General features: G+C 37.6%; 1 protein-coding gene and 1 long non-coding RNA gene across 7 annotated transcripts in view; one reads left to right on the top strand and one right to left on the bottom strand.

The window, feature by feature from the left end:
- LOC309843703 overlaps nucleotides 1-8,692 on the bottom strand; it is a 38,827-nt gene extending 30,135 nt beyond the window's left edge. For all 3 annotated transcript variants that reach the window (XR_014300292.1, XR_014300293.1, XR_014300294.1), the window contains exon 1: nucleotides 8,650-8,692. This is a non-coding gene — a long non-coding RNA (uncharacterized lncRNA). The remainder of the gene's footprint in view (nucleotides 1-8,649) is intronic.
- Nucleotides 1-25,591, top strand: part of KYNU (kynureninase) — a 134,333-nt gene that overhangs the window by 9,556 nt on the left and 99,186 nt on the right. For 2 of the 4 annotated variants that reach the window (XM_082689356.1, XM_082689354.1), the window contains exons 2-3: nucleotides 8,645-8,685; nucleotides 15,060-15,242. In XM_082689356.1, coding sequence (XP_082545482.1) covers nucleotides 15,074-15,242 — 169 coding nt within the window. In that variant the 5' untranslated portion in view covers nucleotides 8,645-8,685; nucleotides 15,060-15,073. Of the gene's footprint in view, nucleotides 1-8,339; nucleotides 8,432-8,486; nucleotides 8,686-15,059; nucleotides 15,243-25,591 lie in introns of those variants that run through there. The other 2 variants (XM_082689353.1, XM_082689355.1) reach the window with 2 other exon arrangements.

Here is a 25,591-nt window from a genome sequence, read left to right on the forward strand (position 1 = left end):
CTGTATTTTATAGATGTAAAAAACCACCCTGAATGGGGAAAAGTTAGAACTAATCTAAATAACTTTTTCAGTACTGTGTGACTGGAGGCATTGATACCTGGCTGCAATAAGCTTATCTAGAGAACAGATTTGTTTTCTTGATTTTCCTCTCTAAAAGCCCCTTGGAGGAATGGCTGATTGCAAGGCTGATGTTGGAAAAATCCAAGATGAGCCTGGAACATTTTATGCTACAAAGTAAGCAAGTGCTCAAAAACAACATGACGGTGACATATCAGAAGGACATAAGAACCATGTTGAAGGAGCTCCCACTGGCTAATGAGAGACAATTTGAGCAACTAAATTATCCCAATGATGGAAAAAACTAACCTGGTGTGCTTCCTAATAAAATTCCCTGAGAAGGTCTTAATGTCACTAATGAAGCATTCTTGCCAAAAATTAAGAACCTAGGTCAAATCATGTGGAAATGGCAGATAATCTTAAAATGAGGAATATTCTATAGCATAACTATTTTCTGCACTTCAAAATTATTGGTATTTTATATGACAAAGACAATCAACAAGCCTATGGAAATATGCTCAACATCACTAATCATTAGAGAAATGCACATAAAAACGGAGGTTCCCCAAGAAATTAGAAATAGAACTACTGCATGATCCAACAATCCTATTTGTGGGTATATATCCAAAAGAACTAAAAGCAGAGTGTTGAAGAAATATTCACACACCACGTTTATAATAGCATATTCACAATAGTTGAAAGATGGAAACAACCCAATATCCGTCAGTAGATGAATGGATAAAATATAATGTAGACATACAATAGAATACTATTCAGCCATACAAAAAAAGGAAATCCTATCACATGCTACAACATAGATGAAACTTTAGGACATTATGGTACATAAAATAAGCCAGTTAAAAAAGAATATTGTATGATTCCACTCATATGAGGTATCTGAAGTAGTCAGAATCATAACAGGAAGTAGAACGGTGATGGTCAGGTGCTTGGGGAAGGTCAAAAGGGGAGTTGTTCAATTAATATACAGTTTAAAGATTACAATATGAAGAATTTTTGGAGAATGGTTCAACAACAATATGATATACTTAACATTACTGAACTGTGCATTTAAAAGAGGTTGGGATGATAAAGTTTATGTTATGTGTTTTGTCACACACAAACAAACACCAAAAAAATGAAAAAGAAAAATGCTATAAGGACAGGGAAAAAAAAAAAAAAACTGTTCAAGAGAGACAAGACAGTTAAATTTACTGCATGATCTTGGATTTGATGCTGCACTTCAAGAGACAGTTACAAGGGACATTCTTATGCCCAACTGGAAAAAAAATTGAATAATATTTGTTTACTAGATAATAGTATTATGTTAATGTTGAATATCCTGGTATTGATAACTATAGTGAGGTTATATAAATGAATATCCTTGTTCTTTGAAAGTCACATTTAAGAAGTTTTAGGGATAAGGGGATATGATATTTCAATGTAGTCTTAAATGTTTCAAGAAAAGACATACATTATGTGTATTGGGAGTGTGTGGGTTTATTCATGAGAGAGAAAAACCAAATGTGTCAAAATGTGAAATTGGTGAAACTTGGTAGAGGATATACAAAATTCTTTTTTTTTTTTTTAAGATTTTTATTTATTCATTTGAGAGAGAGAAATCACAAGTAGGCAGAGAGGCAGGCAGAGAGAGAGGAAGGGAAGCAGGTCCCCTGCTGAGCAGAGAACCCTATGTGGGACTCGATCCCAGGACCCTGGAATCATGACCTGAGCCGAAGGCATCGGCTTAACCCACTGAGCCACCCAGGCGGCTCTATACAAAATTCTTTGTAGTGTTTTTGCAACTTTTCTATAGGGGTAAAATTATTTCAAAATAAAAATTAAAAATATCAAGTCAATAAGATATGGTAAATTGATAAATCTTCAAAGATCTATTAAATCTTCAAAAATTTAACATATTTTATATATCATACATAGTCAAACAAATAGATCAAATTAATTAGCTGCATAAAGTATCAAATAACCCACCAGCAAGCCTGTGTCTAGGGATTGTGTGAAAACTGTCTGTACCTAGCTCTGATACTTATAATTTTCTTCTTGTTTAAATATAGAGAAAAAACTAAATTATGTGTTAATTACAAGTCTTCATGTAAATAATCAGGTATCTGGGCAAATTGACATGCAAACACATATTAATAGAGAACTATTAAAATTCCCTTGCCGAGACATAACATATCAATTGCCTTAAATACCTCTGTGAATTTAACAATGAAATTTGATGTAGGGGAAAGTAAATAGGTTACAGGGATTTTAGTTTCTAAATGTATTTTAATCACCAACTAGCAAAATGGCATTTGCTTATAATACTATGTATAGAGGTTGGGAAAGTCCCTGCCCCTTACTGGGAAATTTTTCTAATAGAATATATACCTCACAGGAAGGAGAAAATAGATTATTTGTATATAGCTTAGTGATTTATTCGCACATTAATGTGTTTTGCTTTCCTTGCTATGGAAGTTGGGGTGGGGGAGAGGGGAGAAGAAAAGAGAGGAGGGGTAGGAGAAGTAGGGAGAAGAGGGAAGAAGAGAGATGAAGAGAAGGCAGGGGAGAGGGACGGGGTGGGGGGCGGGGACCAGGAAGAGAGGAGTGAGGAAGGATATTTTGGAAGAAAGTCAGTCAGGGACTGCCCCCCACCCCCACCCCAAGAGAAAACCACTGTTAAAAGGATTTTACATCACCCTGGAAGGAGCCTCCATCCTTTCCCAAGTGTCCAAAACCTGGTTGGATGTCAGGGCATTGGATGGAGGAATAATCAGATTAAAAACAGCCTGTCTGCTTCATGCTCAAGTTGACCACTTCATTGGCTTCCCTGCTCCACTGGGAAGCCTGCTTCTCCCTCTCCCTTGTGTTTCCTCCCTCGCTGTGTGTCTCTCTCTGTCAAATAAATAAATAAAATCTTTAAAAGTAGTAATACATAAATAAAAACAGCCTGCCAACAAGCCCATAAAAACCCCTCGATCTAAATACCAAATCATCAACCCTCTCAGATCCACTCCCTGTGTGGGAGCTTTGTACTATCAGCTTCACTTTACTCTCCCTCCGTCAACCTCCCTTGGCTGCCTTCACTCTGTCTGGTCTACCTCTTCATTCTTGGAAGTAGCATGACCATGACCGAGAATCACAAAGGAAAATAAATCCTGTAACAGGAGAGAAAGGGGGAGGGAATGAGAAGGGGGAGGGAAGGCCAATGGAGGCAAAAGGAAGGGGGGAGAGAAGGTGAGGTAAAGGTAGGGAAGGGAGGAATAGGAGAGAGGAAATAGAGAGAGAAGAGCAGAGGGGAGTTTTAAGTGCGTTCTGCTCTTTATATTTTTCTCTCCCCTGTAAATGAGATTCTGCCTTCCTTGGCTTCAGAATAGAAATTACTTGGTAAGAACATCCCGACAGGGCTTTTTAAAAAGATTATGTTATGTTATTTTGGTTACCCCCACTTGGAAGGGCAAAGAATGTTTGGGTGGGCAGCGGGGTTGGGGGGAAGAAGAGAGGTGGAAGGGATTAGAGAGAAGAAGCTAACATGTTCCTCTCAGGGTATTTTGTTACACTTAAAACATCCAGGAAAGGAGAGTCCCAATGATTCATTAAATCTCCCTCTGTAGATGTGATGATTGAGATCCTAAAACATTCTTATTTAATTTATAATATAGATTAATTAGAAAGTTTCTGTATCCTAAAGAGAAGGAAAAAAATAATTCTTCCTCTATCCTTCTGGGTTCATCTGTGGAACCCTTATAATAAAAGAGAGATTAACAAGAGAAAAACAAGTTTATTAACATGAATACCTCAGGTGTACTTGGGAGGTACCCAGGGAAAAGTGAGTAACTCCCATAGATGGCTTGGATTCAGACTTAAATACCATCTTAAAAGGAAAAGGGGAAAAGAGATGTAGGCCTCTTAAAGGGGAGTGAAGGACTATCGGGAAAGATATGGGCCCTTAAAAGTGTAGGTAAGAGATACAATAGTGACAAAGTTGGTCTGGGTGTGGTGTTGACTTCTTAGTCCCCTCCCTGAGACAAGAGCCCATCTTCCAGGGTTGAGGAAACTCCCAGCGAAGGAACAGACAGCTGAATCCTTTTTGAAGGATCTGTCCTCAGGCAGGTAGGGGAGTTCGGAGAGATCCTCTTTAAGTTCCTGCAGCTCAAGATAATCAATATACCACAGTGACATATGTTGTGGTGGCAAGTTCTGAATTCTCGCAGTCACATTTTGGAGGAGTGCATTCTGCTGTCCTTCAATGCCTAAATTTGTGACTGCAGGCTTCTATCAGTTTTTTCCCCAATGTGGTCCGTGAGGTTGAGGTCTTCTTTCGTTTCTCAGAACACTTACTAATAATAAGACCTGGATTGGCCACCAAGCAGCTCTGTGTTCAGTCTCATCACCCATTTCTACTCATGGAGCACTTAGCATTAGAGTGTCATAGTTGGATGTGTAGCCTAGGATTCTTACAGAAACAATTTGCCGTGCTGACTTTAATTTGGTAAATAATACAGTAAACCCCCATGGAAGTCCACTATTTGCCTGGCACTGGTTTAGCTATGGTAAATAAGCCCTGTAAAATAAGGAAAATTTAAGGATGACCCCTGAAGCGGGAGAGCTAGTTTCTTGTCTCACAGAATCCAAGGATGAATCTTGCAGACAAAGGTGTGAGTAAAGCCATAGAAGTTTATTAAGCAAGGATACAAACAAAAAGCTCTCAGGAGTGAGGGGTTCCTAACAAGGTGGCCAACGTGGGCCTCCAGGGACAGTCTTTCATTTAGAACTGACCAGGGAGCTTGTGGCCTTATCATTCTTGTGATGTCTTGGTTTGAGTAAAGACTGGTGATTACATCTTTAATGGCTGACATCGTTTTTTAGGCACAGGTCATTATTGTAAAAAAGACACTCCCCTCCTCCCGCCCTCTCCCCCCCACACACACGCTGAGGGCAAGGTGGTCTGGTTTGTTCCCTTATCTCTGGTTTCCTTACACGTCCACGTTTTGGGGATTTTTGTGAGCCTGGTCATGGAGCCCCCTATTTCTCCCTACCTAGCCCTACTTGTCCTTTACTCACCTTTAGGAAGAGAAGAATTTCCCTCATATCCCGAATCATCAATTTTGGCAGAAAGACTGAAACATTTTTGAAAAAAGTAACTAATTAAACAGATATTTATTTAGCTGTAATTTATGGACAAGTTGCTAAGGAGGGTAAAATCAAAGCCTCTACCTTCTAGATATTTACCGTGCTATAAGCAAGAGGATATGTGGAAATTAATAAGTCAACAGAATTAACACAACAGTTGATCCTGGCAACAACGTATTTCTTCTTCTTTCCAAAAAAAGAAGAAATGGAAGCTCAATCTATTTTCTTTTCCCTCTATGTCTGGCTCTTCAGTGAACCTAGTTTTTATCACTCCTTCCATAGTTTGCTTTTTCACAATTCTTTTATATTTTCAGGGCAGGATATTTCTGGCATTTAGCTTTGTGCCTGTTGCAAAGAATATGCTTAATACTTTTTTTTTTTTTTCTTAATGAATGAAGTGTTAAAAACAAGAGACTAGAGCCATAATGTAGTCACTTACACTAACCCCATACCACATGGATATTTAATTATAGTTTTGGATCCCCCCCATCCCAAATGGAATCTTAAACCATTCAATCAGGAATTATCTATCAGCAGTAATTAAATAATCCACCTGAAAACCCAAGCCATGCCCTAAGGGAAAGTGACCCTGTCATAACTAATCTGCCTTTTTAATCTAGTGTAACATCTTTGTTCCAGCTTCTTTCTTCCTATGCATCTGTCATTTTGTATAGCTCCTGGGAGCTCCTTTCTTTCTGCTAGGTTGGGTGCAGCCTGATTCATGAACTGTTGAATAAAGCCAGTAAGATCTTTAAAATTTGCTTAGTTGAATTTTGGTTTTTAGTAGAAGGTAACAAATTAAAAAAGAGATTGACAAAACATAAGGGACAAGAATGTAGCTTAGAGCTCTAAGCAAATTCCTTAACAGTGGTGTTAAAGAAGCAAAATTCAACAGAGTAAGTTTGAAGAGCTGATTCGATTTATTAAAGGACTCATGAATTGGGCAGCGTCTCATCTTGCAAGTAGGGGGCATCTTTTTATAGGAAGGAGAGAGGGGCTAGAAAGTTTCCAGCAAAAGAAAAGAAAGGATTGTTTCAAGCAAGACCACTTTCCCCTTATGGGGAAAGACAGGGGATCTTATCATAGGGCTGATTAATATTCAGATGGAATGGTTTCTAACACTACCATCAGAAGATTTTAGAAAAAGCAATATGACCTTGATAGGTCAGTCTGTAGCTCTATTTCTGTCTCTGTATCCACAGTCAGTAGTTGATTCTTCACCAAAAACAACACATACTCCAGGCTAGGCTCACTTCCTGGATATTGGAATTGGTCAAATCTTCCAAAAATTCTTAAGCCCAAGAAATAAAACAGAAAAAAAAAAAAAAAAAAAAAGTGGAAATTTTGAAACACCCAGACCAGATTCAAAGTTAATATCCTTAATAAAATCCTTCCTTATCCTTAATAAAATAAGGATACACCACTCACTTTGTAGGATTACTGTAAAAGTAGGATTGAGGAAATGAAATATATTTTCTTTTCTTTGTGCAATTACTTGTATTAAATTAATTTCATGTGTTTTATCCCCCTCTTTTGGAGACTGGAGGGTAATACTCTTTGTCTGATTAATGTAAGGAGAAAAAAAGAATGTGTCATTTACTAACTTATGTGTCTTGTTATTCTAGCTTTCTACACACCTTGCTTTCTATTTTAGTAATTTTGTTAGAAAGGCAATTTTAGGTCCATTTGATAGATGGGATACTGAGCTTCAAAAAGGGTGGGTAAATTATACTGAGTTATACAGTAGACACATGGTAGAGATGATTCAATCAAACAATGCTTTACTTGGTATGTTTTGGATGCTCAAAAAGGCATAGGCATGCATACCAAAGGGATTCAATTATTCAGGCCCAGTATATATATTTATTATTTTTTTTTCATTTTTAAAAATTTTAATCTCAGTAGAGTGAGCATATAGTGTTATCTTGGTTTCAGGTGTACAGTAGAGTAATTCAGCAATTCTGCTCATCGTGATAAGTGAACTCTTTTAATCTCCTGCACCTATTCCATCCATGTCCCCCCCACCCCACTAACCATCCATTTGTTCTCTACAGTTAAGAGTGTTTTGGGGGTGCCTGGGTGGCTCAGTCATTAAGCATCCAACTCTTGATCTCAGCTCAAGTCTTAATCTCAGGGTTTAGAGTTCAAGCCCTGTGCTGAGCTCCATACTGGGTGTGGAGTCTACTTTAAAAAAAAACAAAAACAAAAACAAAAAAACGTGTTTTTGGTTTGTCTCTTTTTTTTCTTCCCTTTTTTTTTTTTTTTTTTTTTTTTTTTAAGAAATAGTGTACATTCGATCATTTGATGGGGAGGTGAGGTTGGGGGGTCAGAAGCAGAGAGAGAGAACCTTAAGATGGCTCCCTGCCCAGTGCAGAGCCCAGCACAGGCCTCCATCTCATGCCCCTGGGATCATGACCAAAGCCAAAATCAAGAGTCAGAAGCTTAACTGACCAAGCCACCTAGGCACCCTTATTTGTTTCTTGAATTGCAAATATGAGTATTTGTCTTTCTCTGACTGGTTATTTTACTTTGCATTATATTTTCTAGATCGATCCATCCATGTTTTTGCAAACCAGTCTCTATCTTTAGTCCTCTGAAACTCTTTTCTCTTTGATTTTATACCTAAAAGGGTATTTACCCAAAGACCCAAACTCGGGGATAAGCATAAAGAGATAACAGAGGTAGAACAATAGACAGGAAGTCTTAAAGGGATAATTTGCATTTATGAAGTTTTCCAGGCTATTTCCACTTTATCTTCAAACTCTCTTTCTTCCTTAATTGTCTTATTAAATGACTAGATTGATAATCTAGAAGTTTTTAAAAAGTACCTGTTGAGCAATAAAGTATATTCTAGAATTGAGAACCTATATGAAAACTGCTGACTAAAATGTTCATCTGTTAAATGTCTAACTGCCTGTGGACTAGAAACTCACAGTGCATGTGACCACGGGGCATAGCCTCAAAATCCAAGTTTACCTTATTCCTGGAATTGTGAAAGAACTTCTCTGTATTTCTTAGAGCATTCCAGAGCCCAAAGCAAGAAGGAATGCAAATTTCGGAAACCAAGCTGTTGGGCAAACTCATTGGTTCAGCTCAAACACAAACAAGGTTATGGTATATAGTTGGTGGGAACTTCACAGGAGATAGCTCTCGTTCCCAAAGTTCCAAGTGTTGGAAGGCAGAGTCTGAAGGGCAGAGCTGCTTAGGGGACTGCACAGTAAAGAAGCACCACCTCTTTGAAAGAGTAAGAGCAGTATTTTGCTGAATGTTTGACAGTGACTGGAGTTCACTATCAGTTTAGAAAGAGGGGAGGAGCTAAAGTTAGCTCAAAAATTGCCCACAGGGTAGAATCTGAGCAGAAGTCCCCTGAATTTCTCACCCTGAGTTCTGACCTGTAAGTTTTCCAGGAAAACTTGAGAGATTTTTTTTTTCTTTCTTCTTCTTTTTTTTTAAATAGGAGACTGGGAACTGTGGACCCCATCATCAGAATCCTAGCTGGTAAGCACAAGACGCTGATAGTACACTCTGTACATAGATATATAGTCACTGATTTTTCCAAGGGAAAATACTCTCTGCTAGAACCTTTGTACAATGTTTTAGATGTTTCTTTTGCCAATTTCTTCTCTTTTTATTTCTCCAGATTATCTTTATAGAAATGGCACAATCCTCTAATGCACAAACTCCCACACTTTAAAGTGCTGGGTGAAATAGAGATCTTCACCAGTGTATTGCCATCAGTAGTACTGTGCAATTCATTTAGTAAAAGGGGATTACATTTGACTAATTGAAGTTAATTCTGTAGTTGAGTTTAAATGGTAAGATTGGATGATTTTCAGGTCTTTTAATAAGTATCAGGTCCTATGTTTTCTGGAAATTCCATTTGTCTTATGGTGCTCTGAGTCATATTCAGTACTTATTTGGAGAAGTGAAAGATGTCTATGAGCCAGGTTTCTTCCCCTTTCATTTTATGAAATATTTGCCTAAGAAAGGAGAGTTGATAACACTTTTACTGCATGGCTAAAAAGAGTTCTTTTTCTTTCCTGCTTTTGTTTTGAGGAGGGTGGGGTGTTTTTTAGGTAGTAACATTACAGCAAATGTGTTGGTCTTATTAATGTGATGCTGAACATGACATATGCGGTGTCAACAATGAACAATGATACATTTAAAGAGTACTGCTTTGTGCACGTGTATTTAAATAGCATTTTCTTTCTTTCTCACTGAAAAGCTTTACACTTTTCTTTATAATCTGCTTTGCCAGGTTCTAAACTTTGAACTCATGTGTGATTTGCTCATTTCGTCATGAAACCTGACGAAACTGTGTAAAGATTAACCCCTGGGTAGTCATGGTCATTTATTTAACTATTTAACTTTAGATGCAGAGGTGACTAGAAGATCCTCAATTCCACGATCCAATGAAAACCAATTTTTTTATAAAGGTTTTAGCTTTAAAGTCATAGCCCCCTAATAACATTGACAACACAACTTACAAAATTTAAAAAGCTATATTGAAGGTAAAATGGCAATTTCCATCACAAGGTCTTACATTTGAAAGATAGTATGGGCATATCTTTCATCTCTTTATAAAGGAATCTCCCTAATTCATTTCATTTGATCCTAATCACGAACATCTGAAGAAAATAGAACTTAAATTAGTTTTACATAACATTGCAGCACAGAAAAGTTAGGGGATTTGCTTAAAAACAAATGTGTGTATATGCCCACCTTCTTAATAAATGTACTTTTTTTTTTTTGAGATTTTATTTATTTGGCAGACAGAGATCACAAGTAGGCAGACAGAGATAGTGGGAAGCGGGCTCCCCACTGAGCAGAGAGCCTGATGCAGGGCTTGATTCTAGGACCCTGGGATCATGACCTGAGCTGAAGACAGAGGCTCTAACCCACTGAGCCACCCAGGCACCCCCAACCTTCTTAATAAAACCAAAATTAAACATGTGAAATATAAATTTTGCAGTTTTTTAAAAGATTGGATTGATTTTTCTTATTTCAGAGCAAGATCATGTCCGTTTATTTGCACATAGTAAACCTACAGGAGGCACATTAATTGTCTTGGCTGGGAGGGTGAGTGCAGAATGAAGCCTCAAAGGACTCTGAGTTAATAAATTACTTCCTTGGCCTGAGGGCACTCAGGTATTGTGGTCACTGAGGATTGCCTTCACTTCTGGCATTGGCAGTGTATTTTGGCAGATGAAACTCTGGGTGTTCTCTCCAAAAGCCTGTTTCCTCAGCATGTATTTCAGTATCTGTGCCGGTGAGGTTGCGACATCTGCGCTCTAAGAGGCCCATAAGTTGAGACCAGACTCTTTAACCTCTGCCTGGCTGGGACTAAATTGGAAAGATTAAAACAGTAGTTAGATTAATTGCCTGCTGTATTTTGCAGATGGAGTATAAGGCTGAAAGAAAAAAGAATGAAGTTAGCAAAAAAAAAAAAAAAAAAAAAAAGAGAGAGAATGAGCCAAAGAAATATTTTTTAAAAATCATAAAGTAAGATCAAACAACAAATAAAATAAGAGGGGGAGGAATTCTGTCCTGTGCATTCTACCCACGTTCCATGCCAAAGACAAGCATGGCTTGACTCCGCTCCTCAAGTGAGGTGTAGTCCCAAACGGTGGCTCTGTTATCCTTCTCTGAACGTTTTTGTTTCTAATCTGTTGAGTCCAGAGGTTGGTCTGGAAGTAGAAGAAAATTACTCTGATCCCTCAAGATTGTTAGGAGGATTAAATAAGAAACAAATATAAAAATACTAATGATTAATATGAATATTTTATTTTATTTATTTTAAAGATTTTATTTATTTGAGAGAGAGAGAGTACAAGCACGAGACAGGGAAGGGTCAGAGGAGGAAGCCAACTCCCCGCTGAGCAGGGAGCCAGACACAGGACTAGATCTTGGGATTCCGGAATCCTGACCTGAGCAGAAGGCAGTTGCTTAACCATCTGAGTCACCCAGGTGCCCCCCGATATCTTTTTTAAACAAAGAAAGTTGGATTTTACTGGGAATATGATGGTAGCAAATTAACCTGTATATTTAGGTACCCTGTTCAGAATTTACAGTCAAGCCCGGTGAACCCTCAAAGTTCTGACTCTCCAACAAAATTCCTAAATATAAGGCAAGACCTCTTGATTCTTAGTGTCACTGAAAATGTTTTTCTAATTAATTTCATGTCGTTGGAGTAAGAAGGGCATCCCTTTATGAATAGTCCTTAATCATGTGGAATAATCCAAGCTATTTTGTGCATCCTTATTAAATTGCTGTTTTAGGGGAACATTCTACCTAAAGGCCACTGCTCAGGGATGGATGGAATTAAACCGCATTTAAGCCTCAAGGTAAAACATATGTAGTTCAGTAGGGTAGATCAGCAACTCCATCTAGCCACCGGGAGTAATGTGTTTATAGTAAAAACAGGCTTGACAGGCAGAAAACAGCTCATGGGATTCTCAGGACAGCCAGTTCTCTAGGTGACCTTCCAGGCCTTATACAGTTTGTTGCGTGGAAGGATTCAGTGACTCTCCAGACTAGTTCGTCCTTCCTCTTTCAGGAGATAGAGCTGTCCCATTCCCTGCCATTGCATAACTAATTCAGTTCGTAATTGCTTCTGAAATCACTTCATATTTTTAACAGTCAGTGGTTCTGTTTGACTTTAAAAAAATGAGTCACTCATGACAATACTCTTTCTAGACCCAACCGTCTTACCCTGCTTTCTATAGTCTTAAAAAAATTGTTGCTCCTGTTTCCAGCTGAATAAATAACTACCTCCTGGCTCAGATTCCTGAAAGAATTTATTAGATGCTCAGCTAAACACCATCATGACTGTTTGGCTAAAGCATTCATAGCAAGTCATAGCAACTCACAGACCATTGACAAAACAGTGCATTGTTTCCAGTGAGTCAAGTGTCTAGAAGGGGTTTAGTCAGTTGTGACCAGGCAATTGATAATGTCAAGCGGTAGAGACAGTGTCCTCTCTATTCAGAAAGCAGGTTATTTCATCAGAAGGCAAGAGGTGGGAACCTATGCAGAATCAGATTGTAGGTATGACAACGTATTTCAGCTTTCCCAACCATAGAGGCATCTAAGTAAATACAGTATCTGACAGGATACATTACTTATGAATTAAGGTGTGCTCTTAAGTGTTACAGGTATCCAGGAAAAGAAAAACTACTTTTAGTTGAAACAACATGACAGGCCTCAGGGGAGGGGAAAAAATAGTGTTTGAACTTTGAAGGGGACTAGGGATTTTAGAACATTTTAGGCAAAGGGAATGACCTGGGGGAAAAAACTGCAGAGGTAGAGAAATTTTGTGAAAAAGACTAATAACTAAGTATGGTCAGATATTAAAAAAGCTGTCAACACCAATGTTGAAATCATTGACTTTTGCACAAAAGCATGGATTAGAGCAATTGAAAGCCATTATCAAAGCTAAAAACAAGCTCAAATCAAGCTCAGTATCCTGTTTGAGAATGTAAAGAACAGTAAGCTTATGAGGGGAGATCCCTGGCAATTGAGAAAGGAAGAGGTCAAATGAATAAGCAGAAGAATTCCAGTTTGTAGAATAAGAAGTATGCTTGTTTTACCAGCATGGTATGACATTCAGACATGCAACACTTCATTGCCCAACACTGGGTGTGTTGGTTGGGGTGCGAGAGAAGAAGACGGTGAGTTAGAAGACAGATGATTGATTTAAGAGGCTCATCTCTGTTCGTTTTAGGTAGTCCTTAGGATTTCTAAGCTTTAAGTATAGTCTGTGAGTTGAAAAATAATCAAGCTTCTATCTTTTGATCTAATTTTCTTCTGAGCTACAGACCCAAAGGTCCAATAGCCAGTTTATCATTTTTACCTCAGACTTCATATGTCCTAAATAGAACTTGGATTTCCCTCCTCAGAATTTTTCTTTCCTAGGTGTTTCTTACTGCACCACTTTTAACATATTTGCTCAGATCCTTGCCAGGGAAAAATCTATCTGCCTTTTCTCTAAAATATTAATGGATGCGCACACTTCTCTGCTGTTCTCCTCATCACATTTAAGCCACCATCATTTTCCCCCCAACTACTAAAATAGCCTGAATCTGCCTCTCTTTTCCAACTCCTTCTGACTCATCAGAAAGCAGAAAAAGTGATTTTTATTTTGTGCAGAATTATGCCCTGTCACTTTTCTACTCAGGACTCTCCAACAGTTTCCCATTACACTTAGAAAAATATCCAAACCCCTTACTAGCTTCAGAGTTCTTCATAATTAACTTCTGGCCCTGCCTTTTTTTTAACCTCATAATGTCTCCTTCTCCCCTAATTTCCAGACTGCATTAGCTGAACAGGCCAGCCTGTCCCCACTGCAGGATCTTTGTACTTTCTGTCATCTTTGGTTCCTGGTCTTCACATGTTCAATTCCATAACATGAATCAGATATGCATGTAGATCCCTGCCTCAAAGAGATGCACCTCGCCCTCTCTCTGAGGAAGTCATTCCATACCCTAGTGACTCTCCATCCCATGACTCTGCTTTTTTAATTCATAGCTCTTGAAACTCTGAAATTACATTATTTAATTATAAATTTTCATTTTCCACTAAAAAGTAAGCTCTACAAATGGATTATTTATGTACCATCTTTCACAGTGCTGTTTCGTCAGTGCTTAGAGATATGGTTAGTGTTCCACAAGCGCTCGTAGAAAGAGAAATGAATGGAGGAATGCATGAGTGGAGCCATAAAAATATAAATTTGTAAATCACGCTACCTGAGAAATTTTCTTCCTCTTGATACTATTCTTGCTCAATTTCAAAAAAAAAAAAAAACTAAAATTTTGGGAAATATAAATAAATCAGTATAAAGAAAGTTTGGATAAAGTTTAAGAATATGTAGTTAATTTTCTATTGTTACTTTTTTCCCTCCAGAAAATTAACCTTTCTTTCCAAAATTGTGAGAAATTTTAAATGATTAAACAGAAAAAAATGTAGTTTTCAGAAAATGTCACAGGGTCTTGCTTTGTTCCAAGATGGAAAATACATAGTTTTTTTTTTTTTTTTAAGATTTTATGTCTTTATTTGAAATAGTGAGTGAGAGAGGGTGTGCACAAGGCAGGGGTAGGAGCAGAGACACTGATATAAATGACAGGAGCAACCCCTAGCACGAGTCTGCTGGGAGGCTCAATCCCAGGACAATGGGATCATGACTTGAGCCGAAGTCAGAGGCCCAACCAACTGAGCCACCCAGGTGCTCCTGGAATATACAGTTTTTGAAAGAGAAGTGTCTTTTTATCGGTAGCCGGAAAACCTCTTTGCTCCTCATATAGCAAAAAGTATTAACATTATTTAAGGTAAAGTTACCTTTTTTATCAATATTGTTTTCATTCACAATAAAGAATTCGTTATGGTTCTGTTGTATATGTGTACCTGATTTTAAAACAGTGATCCAAGAACCAATGGGAGTAAAATAATGACAATGGGATAGGAAGAAACATAAGCGAGGTGGGTTCCTGTTCTCTACACTTTTACAAAAGCATCTTTACTCTTATCCCCAGTAAGACATTTAGAGGAAAAGGTGATGAACTTAGATATGTTTGAAAGTCACTAATGTGGGCCCTTTTCCAGGAAATAAGAATGGAAAGAGCTGACATTTATTAAGCTTTTACGCTGTCCTCATCACTATTAACTAAATGTCCTTCAACATCCTCAAGTTACTATCATTTTCTTTATTTCATACATGAGAAAAACTCAAGCAGGAGGCTTAATGCTGTTTGATTAATTATACTATTCTGAGGTTGGGAAGATGAGAATCTTATTTAAGACAAAGGCTTGGCTAATTTTCTATAGAAAAAAAAATGATGGTGGCTAAATTATTTTTAATTGTTTATTTTCATTTTTAGAGAAACAACTTGTAATGGAGCCTTCATCTCTTGAGTTACCAGCTGACACAGTGCAACGCATTGCATCTGAACTTGGATGTCACCCCACAGATGAGAGGGTTGCCCTCCACCTTGATGAGGAAGATAAGCTCAGGCACTTCAAGGAGCATTTTCATATCCCCAAAATGCAGGATCTACCTGCAGGTAAGAACACTGAAAGGGATTTTATTTTTCTTAATTAATTTATTAATTTATTTTTGCTACTGCCTGTGTTTATCATAAATCCTTGAAATCATTGTTCTGTTACATAATAGAGCTATTGTAATTATGTCTGAAAAACAGCAAGTTCCTGGTGCTACTAAATCAACCTGTCAGCCTACCTAAGCCTCAGATTCTTTATGTTCCTTCTCTTCTTCTGAATAAAATACTTACAGGGTTTTTATACTGTCATCTACTTCTGTGAACAATAGAGTGACTGATTGAAAATTATAGGCAGACGCATTTACTTGTTCTCTAAGCACTTAGAGCTCAAAACAATTTCCTTTCAATACAGTATTAGAATATCTCTTATTTTGTGGTGCCTAGTTTATGATAATATGATATTTGTCTTAGAGGAAATATTATTTTGGGATTTGAGTATATTAAGAAGATGTTATGTGAATAACCATCTTTGTGTGCTATAAAGATGGCATGTATATGACTTACCCCCTCCCCCCAAAAAAAAGAAAGAAAAAGAAAAGAAACAATCAATTACTAAGAAATGCAATACTGCATTTTTTTTTCTTTTAAATAACACAGTAAGCTGACTCTGTTCTTAGTTTGGGAGAAGTCCTATTTTAAAAAACAGCACAAATATAAAAAAGCAGATTTTCTAAATATCTGACTTTGCTCCATTTTACATCAGTGAAAAAGACTACCAGGTTGAATAGAATTGATCCACCAAAATTATTTTCAGATACTTTATAATCCAGTTTAACTTTCAGTTTTCTTTAGGTTAAATGAGGAAGATATAATTTTGGATACTCATAATCCAAAAGCATCAGTTAATATGATTTTAAAATGAGATTGGGTCACATAGTTGTCCTGTTTGGAGTATATGTTATTATGTAACTCAGGAAGGCACCCTGTGAAATTACGGAAGGATAAAATAAGAGAAAGCTCTGTATCCAATTTAAAGGTGCTTAATATTAATTGAGGTAGACACTGATATAAATGACAGTTCTAGGACCTAATAAAATGGGGTAAGTGAAGGGAACTGATATCACAGAAAAAAAAAATCGAGGTCTTTCTAGAATCTAGAATGAGAGGGCACTTTGATTTAAATCTTAAGGGATTAAAAATAATATTGTGTGTGAAAAATGAGGAAAGTCTAGGGATATTCTTTCAGTGATGTGAGAGAAGTTTGCCTGGTGATGTATGGTACACAGAGGAAGTCCCTTGAAATCCCTATGGCCCACCTGAGACAAGTGTGCTCTGGTGACCCTGCCCTGATGTACTCTGCAGCCCATGGGCTGCTTGGGAGATCTGATGGGGTTCCTACACGGGAGACCACAGCAAAAGCCTAGAGGGCCACAAAACTTTAGGTGGCCTTCTCCGCAGGCACCAAGAACTACAAATCAAGAATTAGGGTTCTAGAGCTTTATGACATTTATTGAAAGTTTTAATTTCCTCAAGATTTAGAAAGAATTGTTTTATTCCTTTTAATGAGTAATAGGAAAAGCAGACATAGCAAAGTAAGCAAACAAAAGTACTAACAAAACCTATCCCGCAAGGACAGATGTTGGTATCACAGAGAGAAGAGAAAACATGACAGCAGCACTTGGTGGGTATGGAGAAAGGTGGCCAGTGGTCTAGGGTGGCTGCAGCTTGGGTCTCTCTTGGAAGAAGAAGGTAAATAATGGCCATATCTAGATATGAGCAAGGACTACTTCCTGCACATGAGAAGTGATGCATTAAGAATTTCCAGTTGTCTTGTCTGTCTGTCTTCTCTTAAGGTGACTTTCTTCTATATTATGCCATCAGATTTGAGATAGAGCTCAGCCCTGAATTTCAAGTATTGAAATGAAGGGGTACATGAAAAGTTAAAACCCTGTTTGAATGTATCACTTATTCTGTTACTGAACCTAAGACTCATTGACTAACATGACTTCAACCTCAGGCTGAGTCAGTTTTGTTGCAACAAAATACATATTAATTACCTTTCCACAGTCCTCTTGTGCCTCAGAACTTTGCTATATATCCATCTTTTCCAGCACAGTGGGTTCAAAACCCAATGAACAAACTCACTGTGTTTGTCCTGGGAGGGGCATTGTGGTCTGTGACAGCCTGCTCTAACTTTTACCTAGCTAGGCAAGTTTAAGAAGCAAGTAGCCTTTCAGCCAGTGTTCCTCCATGTGGAAAAGAAAAAAGCTGCTCCAAAATATGTAGGGACTTTCCCCAGCATGAAAATTAGATTATGTTAAGTGAGCCTAAGACAGGTCCAGAATGTTAGCTTCCTTGTCCCTTTAATATAATGTTCCTTTTGGGGCGCCTGGGTGGCTCAGTGGGTTAAAAGTCCTCTGCGTTCTGCTCAGGTCATGATCCCAGGGTCCTGGGATGGAGCCCTGTGTCAGGCTCTCTGTTCAAGCAGGGAGGTTTCTTCCTCCTCTCTCTCTCTGCCTGCCTCTCAGCCTGCTTGTGATCTCTGTCTGTCAAATAAATAAATAAAATCTTTAAAAATATATATAATGGACTTTTAACTTCAATACAGAGATTGATTGATTGATTTTAAATATTTTATTTATTTACTTGTCAGAGAGAGAGAGAGCACAAGCAGGGAGAGCAGCAGGCAGAGAGAGAAGCAGGCTCCCTGCTGAGAAAGGAGCCAGATGTGGGACTTGATCCCAGGACTAGATGATGATCTGAGGTGAATGCAGACACTCAACCAGCTGAGCCAGCCAGGTATCCCCAATAGAGATATATATATATATTTTTAACCAATAGAGTTTTTTTTTAAAGATTTTATTTATTTATTTGACAGAGAGAGATCACAAGTAGGCAGAGAGGCAGGCAGAGACAGAGGGGGAAGCAGGCTCTCTGCCAATCAGAGAGCCCGACACGGGGCTCGATCCCAGGATCCTGAGATCATGACCCGAGCCGAAGGCAGTTTCTTAACCCACTGACCCACCCAGGTGCCCCACCAATATAGATTTTTAATACTGGCTCCATATAGGACTCTTCTACTAACATTTGAGATAATTTAATCCGAACCCAGGTAAAGATACTATTATATATATTATATATGTAATCACTACATTAGACTGAGTTGATTCTAGAATCCCGATTATGGTTATAACATTTGTTTTAATTAGATATTCAATAGGAAATAACATAAAAATTACCATCTAGGATAAATTCCTCATTCCTAAAGAAATATAAAGAGAAGGAAAATGAATTGATTCAATAAAGAATCTAAATAATTTATTTGTTCAAAAAATAGTTTTGAATGATATAAAAATTTGACTTCATTAACCCCCAAAGTCCTTCTAAATTCATTTTTGTCAAAGTCCATGGGTTCCTGACCAGCCCAAAGATGATTACCAGGGAATTTACTAGAATGTGCAGGTTCTTGAGTCCCAAACCAAAATTACTAAATCATAGACTCTGAGGGGACCCCACTTCATCTGTTCTAGATCGCTTAGGATGGTACCACAGAGAGAAGAATCTGTTCATTCTTTTTTTTTTTAATTAATTAATTTATTTATTTTTTAATTTGACAGACAGAGATCACAAGTAGGCAGAGAGGCAGGCAGAGAGAGAGAGAGGAGGAAGCAGGGTCCCCGCAGAGCAGAGAGCCCGATGCAGTGCTTGATCCCAGGACCCAGGACTGGCAGAGTATTAACCTACTGAGCCACCCAGGCGCCCAGAATCCATTCAGCCTTATTCCCACTATACTCTCTCTAGGTGCTTGTTACTTGCCAAGTGTTCATTCTTTCAACATGTATCTATTAAGCACTTACTCTGTTCAAGACGCTATTCTCAGAACAGTTTGTCAGTGAACTAAAGAGCAAAGTTGTCACATCCCTGAGTTTGTATTCTAGTATAAGAAGACAGAAAATAAATCAACTTAGAAACAGTGTGAAAAATACCCTACTCCAGGTGGTGCTCTTTAGCATCCTGAGGACTGCCGGGGTGCAGATAGTGTCCATCAGGAAGCCTTGATGAGATGACACCTGAGCAGAAACAAGAAGGACGTAAGGAAGTGAGCCTCGTGAGCGCAGAAGTGAAGATGAGCCTGGGGAACAAGGCTCGCCAGGCTCAGAGGCAGATGGTGTGCAAATTTCCTTTAGCCCCAAAGAATCCATCAAAACACTAGTACTTCCCTTCTTAATAAAACCTTCCAAGAACATCTAAAAATAATATTGCCTCTCAAGTTAATTTGCATAACACTGTGAACAAGATGTTCTTTAGTAACTCTGAATAATGAAAAACAAAGAGCATAAATAAACAAGTTTTGAACAAATGAAAGGATCATGACTCCCAATATAGACTTAAAAAATTCCAAGGAAAGGCTGTAGGTACAACCTGGGGTTTTTCTGGTATTCTGCCAATAAATACAATGTTGGCTCAGGGTTTCTAAGAGAAAGTTTTATCAAAATAAGGTTTTTTTCCCCCTAACTCTTGGATAGTTCCTGATATGTTGCTAGAGAAAAGGGTCAAAATTATTTTTACTCAGCTGGTATCACACTTATTTTTTAAAGATTTTATTTATTGGAGAGAGAGAGAGAGCATGAGGAGGGGGAGGGTCAGAGAGAAGCAGACTCTTCTCGGAGCAGAGAGCCCAATGTGGGACTGGATCCTGACCTGAGCTGAAGGCAGTTGCTCAACCCACTGAGCCACCCAGGCACCCTGGTATTGCACTTATATATTCAACATTATTCTAAAGGCCATACCCCCAAAATAACAAACACACACACACACATGACCTGAGCTGAAGGCAGTTGCTCAACCCACTGAGCCACCCAAGCACCCTGGTATTGCACTTATATATTCAACATTATTCTAAAGGCCATACCCCCAAAATAACACACACACACACACACACATGCATACTTGCCTGCACAGAGAAAAAGGAAGGAAGAAAGGAAGGAATATGCAAGACATAAATATTGGAAAGGACTTGTTTAAATTCCTTGAAATTATTCCTGTTTGGAATATCTTCGTTTCTAAATCTCTGAGAGAATATCGGATAGTTCCATAAGATACACTGGTTTGGCAGCGATACAAGGCGAAGTTTGTTGTTGTTGTTTGGTTTTTATTTGTTTTATTTTTTCTATGATTTTTAATTCAAATTCAATTAATTAACATATAATGCATTATTTGTTTCAGGGGTACAGGTCTGTGATTCATCAGTCTTATACCCAGTGCTCATTATAACATGTACCCTCCCCAATGTCCGTCACCCAGTTACCCCATCCCCTCACCCCCCTACCCCCCTCCAGCAACCCTCAGTTTGTTTCCTAAGAGTAAGAGTCTCTTATGGTTTGTCTCCCTCTCTGGTTTCATCTTGTTTCATTTTATTTTCCCTCTTCCCCTATGATCATCTGCCTTCTTTATGACCTACCTATCAAAGTCCAAAATGCCTTCCATTTATATTTATATTTCTCCCAGAAATAAACAAGCGTCTCATTGACATCTTTGTTCATTTGATAATCAACAGCTTTTCTTTCCTTGTTTGATTTTGCATATCTTGGATCAGTGTTTGAAATTTGTTTTAGTAAACTCCTTGGCCATTTGCTCAGTTGTAGAACAAGTGACTCTTGATCTTGGGGTCATGAGCTCTAGCCTCACACTGGGCATAGAGCTAAATTAAAAAAAAAAAAATTATTGAGTTGTGATTTACCATACCATAGAAGCCATTTTGTTTTATGCTCTACAAGATAACTCCAGGATTATTTATCTTAAAACTGAAAGTTTGTACCTTTCGACTACTTTGACCTCTTTTGCCTACCTCTCACCCCGCACCTTTGGCAACCAACACTAATCTGTTCTCTGTCTCTGAGTTCAGTTTATGTGTTCATTCATTCAGCCAGTCAGTCAGTCATTCATCATTTTTTGATTCCACTGATGGGGTCCATTATCAAAGGAGCGAGACTGATACAAAGCGAAGGTCAAGCAAAGCTTTTTTTCCTGCCGGTACTGAGAATCAAACCCACCGGTCAGAACCGTCGCTTATGGAGAGAGAGAAGACTTCCAGCCTCACAGACTAGCTTTTATAAAGCAAAGGCCATGTGGTTGAGCCTGGCCACATACAGGTGGCCAATGAGATTGCAACACACAGAGAAAGCTGCATAGTCATGTTAGGTCACACGCGGGTGGCCAATTGAATGACAATTTACCCTATAGTAGCTGTTTGAACTAGCCTATCACTCTGGTCAGAATTGGCGCCCAAGTTTGGCACCCAAAAGGCAGGGTCTACATTCTTTGGTGGTTAGGAAGATACTATGTGTGCTTTACTGATTGGATGTTTCCACCTGGTCTGACCTGTCCTTGCATTCTGGGCTCTGTTATCTCCATCTGACCTGACCCGTTCCTTGTATTTGGGCTCTGTTATCAGGGACTGGTCGACCATATTTTACTGGTTTCCCAGACTTGTTTTTAAGTAAGTTCCTCTGGGGGGCGGGGGGCCAGGGTCAGCTTAAGTTTTGCTGCACAAACAACAAAATGGCTGTTTAACCGAGATGGAGTCTCTCTGGCTAAGTAGGCCCTTGCATCCATATATAAGTGATACCATATAGTATGTCTTTTTCTGACTTACATCATTTATCATTTTTAAGTGCACAATTCAGTAAGTGTGTGTAGTTTGATGACCATGATCAGAAACTCAATTCTTTACTCCCCTTTTCCACCCCACACCCAGGTGGCTGGTCATCTACCAAACCTGCTTTGCTTTATAGAGAAGATCATTACATCAGAGAACGTCAATTTAGGAGTAAATTGTACTCGAGAATATCTTTACACAAGAAGTTTTTAAAAAATGGTTAAAGAAAACAATTTCGATGATACAAACTTTATCTATCACTTCATAAAGCTGGCAATTTCTGTTCCCTAGGATCCAGAGAACTGCAAAATGGTGTGAGAGGGAATAAACTTTTATAGGACAAAAAATAAAGAACAAAGAAGAAAGACGTAGAAAATAATATGATTTGCCACAGCCATACTCAGACTTGATTGAGGGAAGGAGGAATAAGGAAATAAGTATGGAGTTCACCATTGGCTTGGCATTCGAGTGTTGGCTGACAGTATCTTCTGCTTTTCTAGTCATGCAGAACGTAACAGGCGTAGGAAAGTTACCTAAGTTTCAGTTTGCAGATGTGCCAGACTAGGCAGAAGCAGCTCCATCTTGGGCCTAGAAAGTTAATTCAACAGTATTCTCATCACTGTTCTTTTCATACTCAAATATTCCCTTTCCGTTTTATCACATACGTGGGAAAGATGAGTAAATTGTCAGCCAACTTTAATAAGTTAAATTGAATGCTATCCAAATAAGATCTACTATTACTGTGACTTTGTGATATTATCCTGTTAGACAAAATTGACATAGAAAACTGCCATGCTGGAGTTTGTCTCCAGGGGTTCCGTGTAAAATAATAGAGCCTCTTCAGTTCAACTATTGTTAGGCTCAGGAGTTAGTGACAAGCATGAGGTATCAGTGAACAAAATGTGAAAGAGTATGCTTTTCAGCATAAACTGGAATCCTTTATTTAATGGAATTTAATGGAAGCTAGCATGTTAAGTAAAGGCTTTATCCAGCTTTAAGAAGATATATATTTATGACTATGTGATTTTAATAATGAAATATATTTTATTTCTATAAGAACAACAAATAAGGGCATTTCTCAGTTAAAAGTTTAATTTTGTTGATACACTGAACTTCTCATTGCACTTGTATTCTGCAATTTCATGGACTTGTCATATTGTTTTTCCTTTTGTATTAGACTATTTGCTCCCTGAAAGCAGGGACTGTAGTGTTTCTGTGTGTGTGAGTGGAAGCCATCTAGGCAGACCGTAGGGTAGAGGTGGCCAGTGAGGTCTTAACCCGCAGAGAGAACAGCATTTGCAAAGACACAGCAAACAAAAGCATAGTTGCTGAAGAATTAGAAAGTGTGTGTGTGTGTTAGAAAGTTGCACACGCATGCACATGGTTTTTTTTCCCCCCAATGATGTAATTTTTGAAATTTCTGCATTTATACATAGCTGTGAAAATACTTCAGCTTGGAGTCACAAAATTGTATATTAATATTGGTAATATCACTTCATCAACAAGGTACAATCATATTGAATAGAATTAAGGAAATGATGAAAATATTTTTGCAGAAATCCAAAAGGAACTTTAAAAATCCAAGTAAATGCTTTGGAAGTGAAAAAAGAGATTCAAGAAATATTTTAAGTACTCACTGAATAAACCTGAAATCATTATTCATTGAATAAACCATTAGCTGGGAGAAATAACTCCCTTGTTCAATGCATTCACATTTGAGACTGTTATATCTTCTTGTTGAACTGATACATTTTCATTATGTAATGTTTTACTTTATCCCTGGTAATTTGTTTTCTCTGCAGTCTACTTTATCTGTTATAAATACACTGATCTAGGTTCATTTTCATCAGTGTTTTCTTGGTATATCTTTTTACACCTTTTAATTTTTAACCTATCTATATCATTACAATTGAAAAATAGACTATAGGCAGAATATAGTTAGGTCTCTTTTTTTAGTTCATTCTGGAAATACATTTTAAATGGTGTGTTTCAGACATTTTATGTTTTAATGTAAGTTTAAATTTAGATCTACCATTTTATTATCTGTTTTCTGTTCATCACTTTCTCTTTTCTTTCTGCCTTTCTGGCTTTCACTTTGATCATATGATTTTTTTTAACATTACATTAAGTTATATAATGAATTTTGGATTATAATTTTTTTGTGTAATTTTTGTTTGCATTAATGGTTGCTCTAGAGATTATAATGCACATAATTTAAAGTTTACAGGATATGTATATTATGTTAATAATAATTAGTATATACTAAATACATATTAAAAACTTTTTAGTTGATTTAGAAATATTTTATCATGTAAGAAAGGATATAGAAAACTTACCAGTGTCTAATTATATAGTTCTCTTTACCATCCTTTTTTTTTAACTTGATAGTTGTCATATATATTAGATCTACAAACACTAAAAACCTAATCAGATAATGTTACCATTGTATTCTTTTCAAAATTTAAAACTGTATATTAATGTATTTTTTTAAATATTAAGGAAGAAAAAAGTCTTTTACATTTACTTAGATATTTACTATTTCTGTTGTTCTTCCTTCATTCCTAAAGTCCAAATTTCTCTCCAGTACTATTTCTTTTCATCCTAAAGAGCTTCCTTTACTATTTCTTTTCTTTTCTTTTTGTTTTCTTTTAGAGAGAAAGCTAGAGCGTAGAGGTGGGGAGAAGGTGTGGTACAGAGGAGGAGGGAATCTTAAGACTCCATGCTCAGTCCAGAGCCCAACACAGGGCTTGAGCTAACAACCCTGAGATTATGACCTGAGCCAAAATCAAGAGTCCCAACACTTGACTGACTGAGCCACCCAGATGCCTCTCTTTCAGTCACTTAAACATTTTGTTCCATTGGTTTTTGTCCTTCATAGTGTTTGTTTGTTTTTGATTTTTAAAGATTTTATTTATTTATGTCCCCCATGGTATTTGATGAGAAACTCCTAGTCATTAGAATTATTGGTCCCCAATAAGCAAAGGGCTATTTTTCTTTGGCTTCTTTAAAGACTTTTTCTTAGTCTTTAATTCTCAGCAATTTGATTATAATGTGTCTGGGCATGCATTTATTTGAGTTTATCCTCCTTGGAGTTCACTGAGATTTTGAAGTGTATACATTTTTACTTTTGACCAGTTCAAGGCGTTTTCAACTGTTATTTCCTAAAACATTTTTTTTTTTTTGCATCTCATTCTTTCTTCCATTCCTAACAATGTCCTAATAATACAAGTATATCCTAATAATACAAGTTTAAATATCCTTGAGACAGTGTTCATTTTCTTAAATTTCTTTTTTTTTTCCCCGATGTATAAATTGGGTAATTTCTATTGACTTGACTATAAGTTCATTGACTCTTTCCTTTGTCATTCCCATTTGCTCGGGTGTCTTTTCTTTGGAATTTCTCATTTTCATTTACTGTATTTTGTAGTTCTGAAGTTTCAGTTTATTTCTTTTTAAAGTACTTTACTTCTCTGCTGAAACTATCTTTTTTTAATAATTTATTTATTTTTTTCAGCATAACAGTATTCATTGTTTTTGCACCATACCCAGTGCTCCATGCAATCCGTGTCCTCTCTAATACCCACCACCTGGTTCCCCCAACCTCTCAGCCTCTTCAAAACCCTCAGATTGTTTTTCAGAGTCCATAGTCTCCCATGGTTCACCTCCCCTTCCAATTTACCCCAACTCCCTTCTCCTCTCCATCTCCCCTTGTCCTCCATTTAAAACAAACAAACAAACTGAAACTATCTTTCAG

Source organism: Mustela nivalis (genome assembly GCF_964662115.1).
Source record: "Mustela nivalis genome assembly, chromosome: 11".
In the NCBI taxonomy this organism is placed as follows: domain Eukaryota; kingdom Metazoa; phylum Chordata; class Mammalia; order Carnivora; family Mustelidae; genus Mustela; species Mustela nivalis.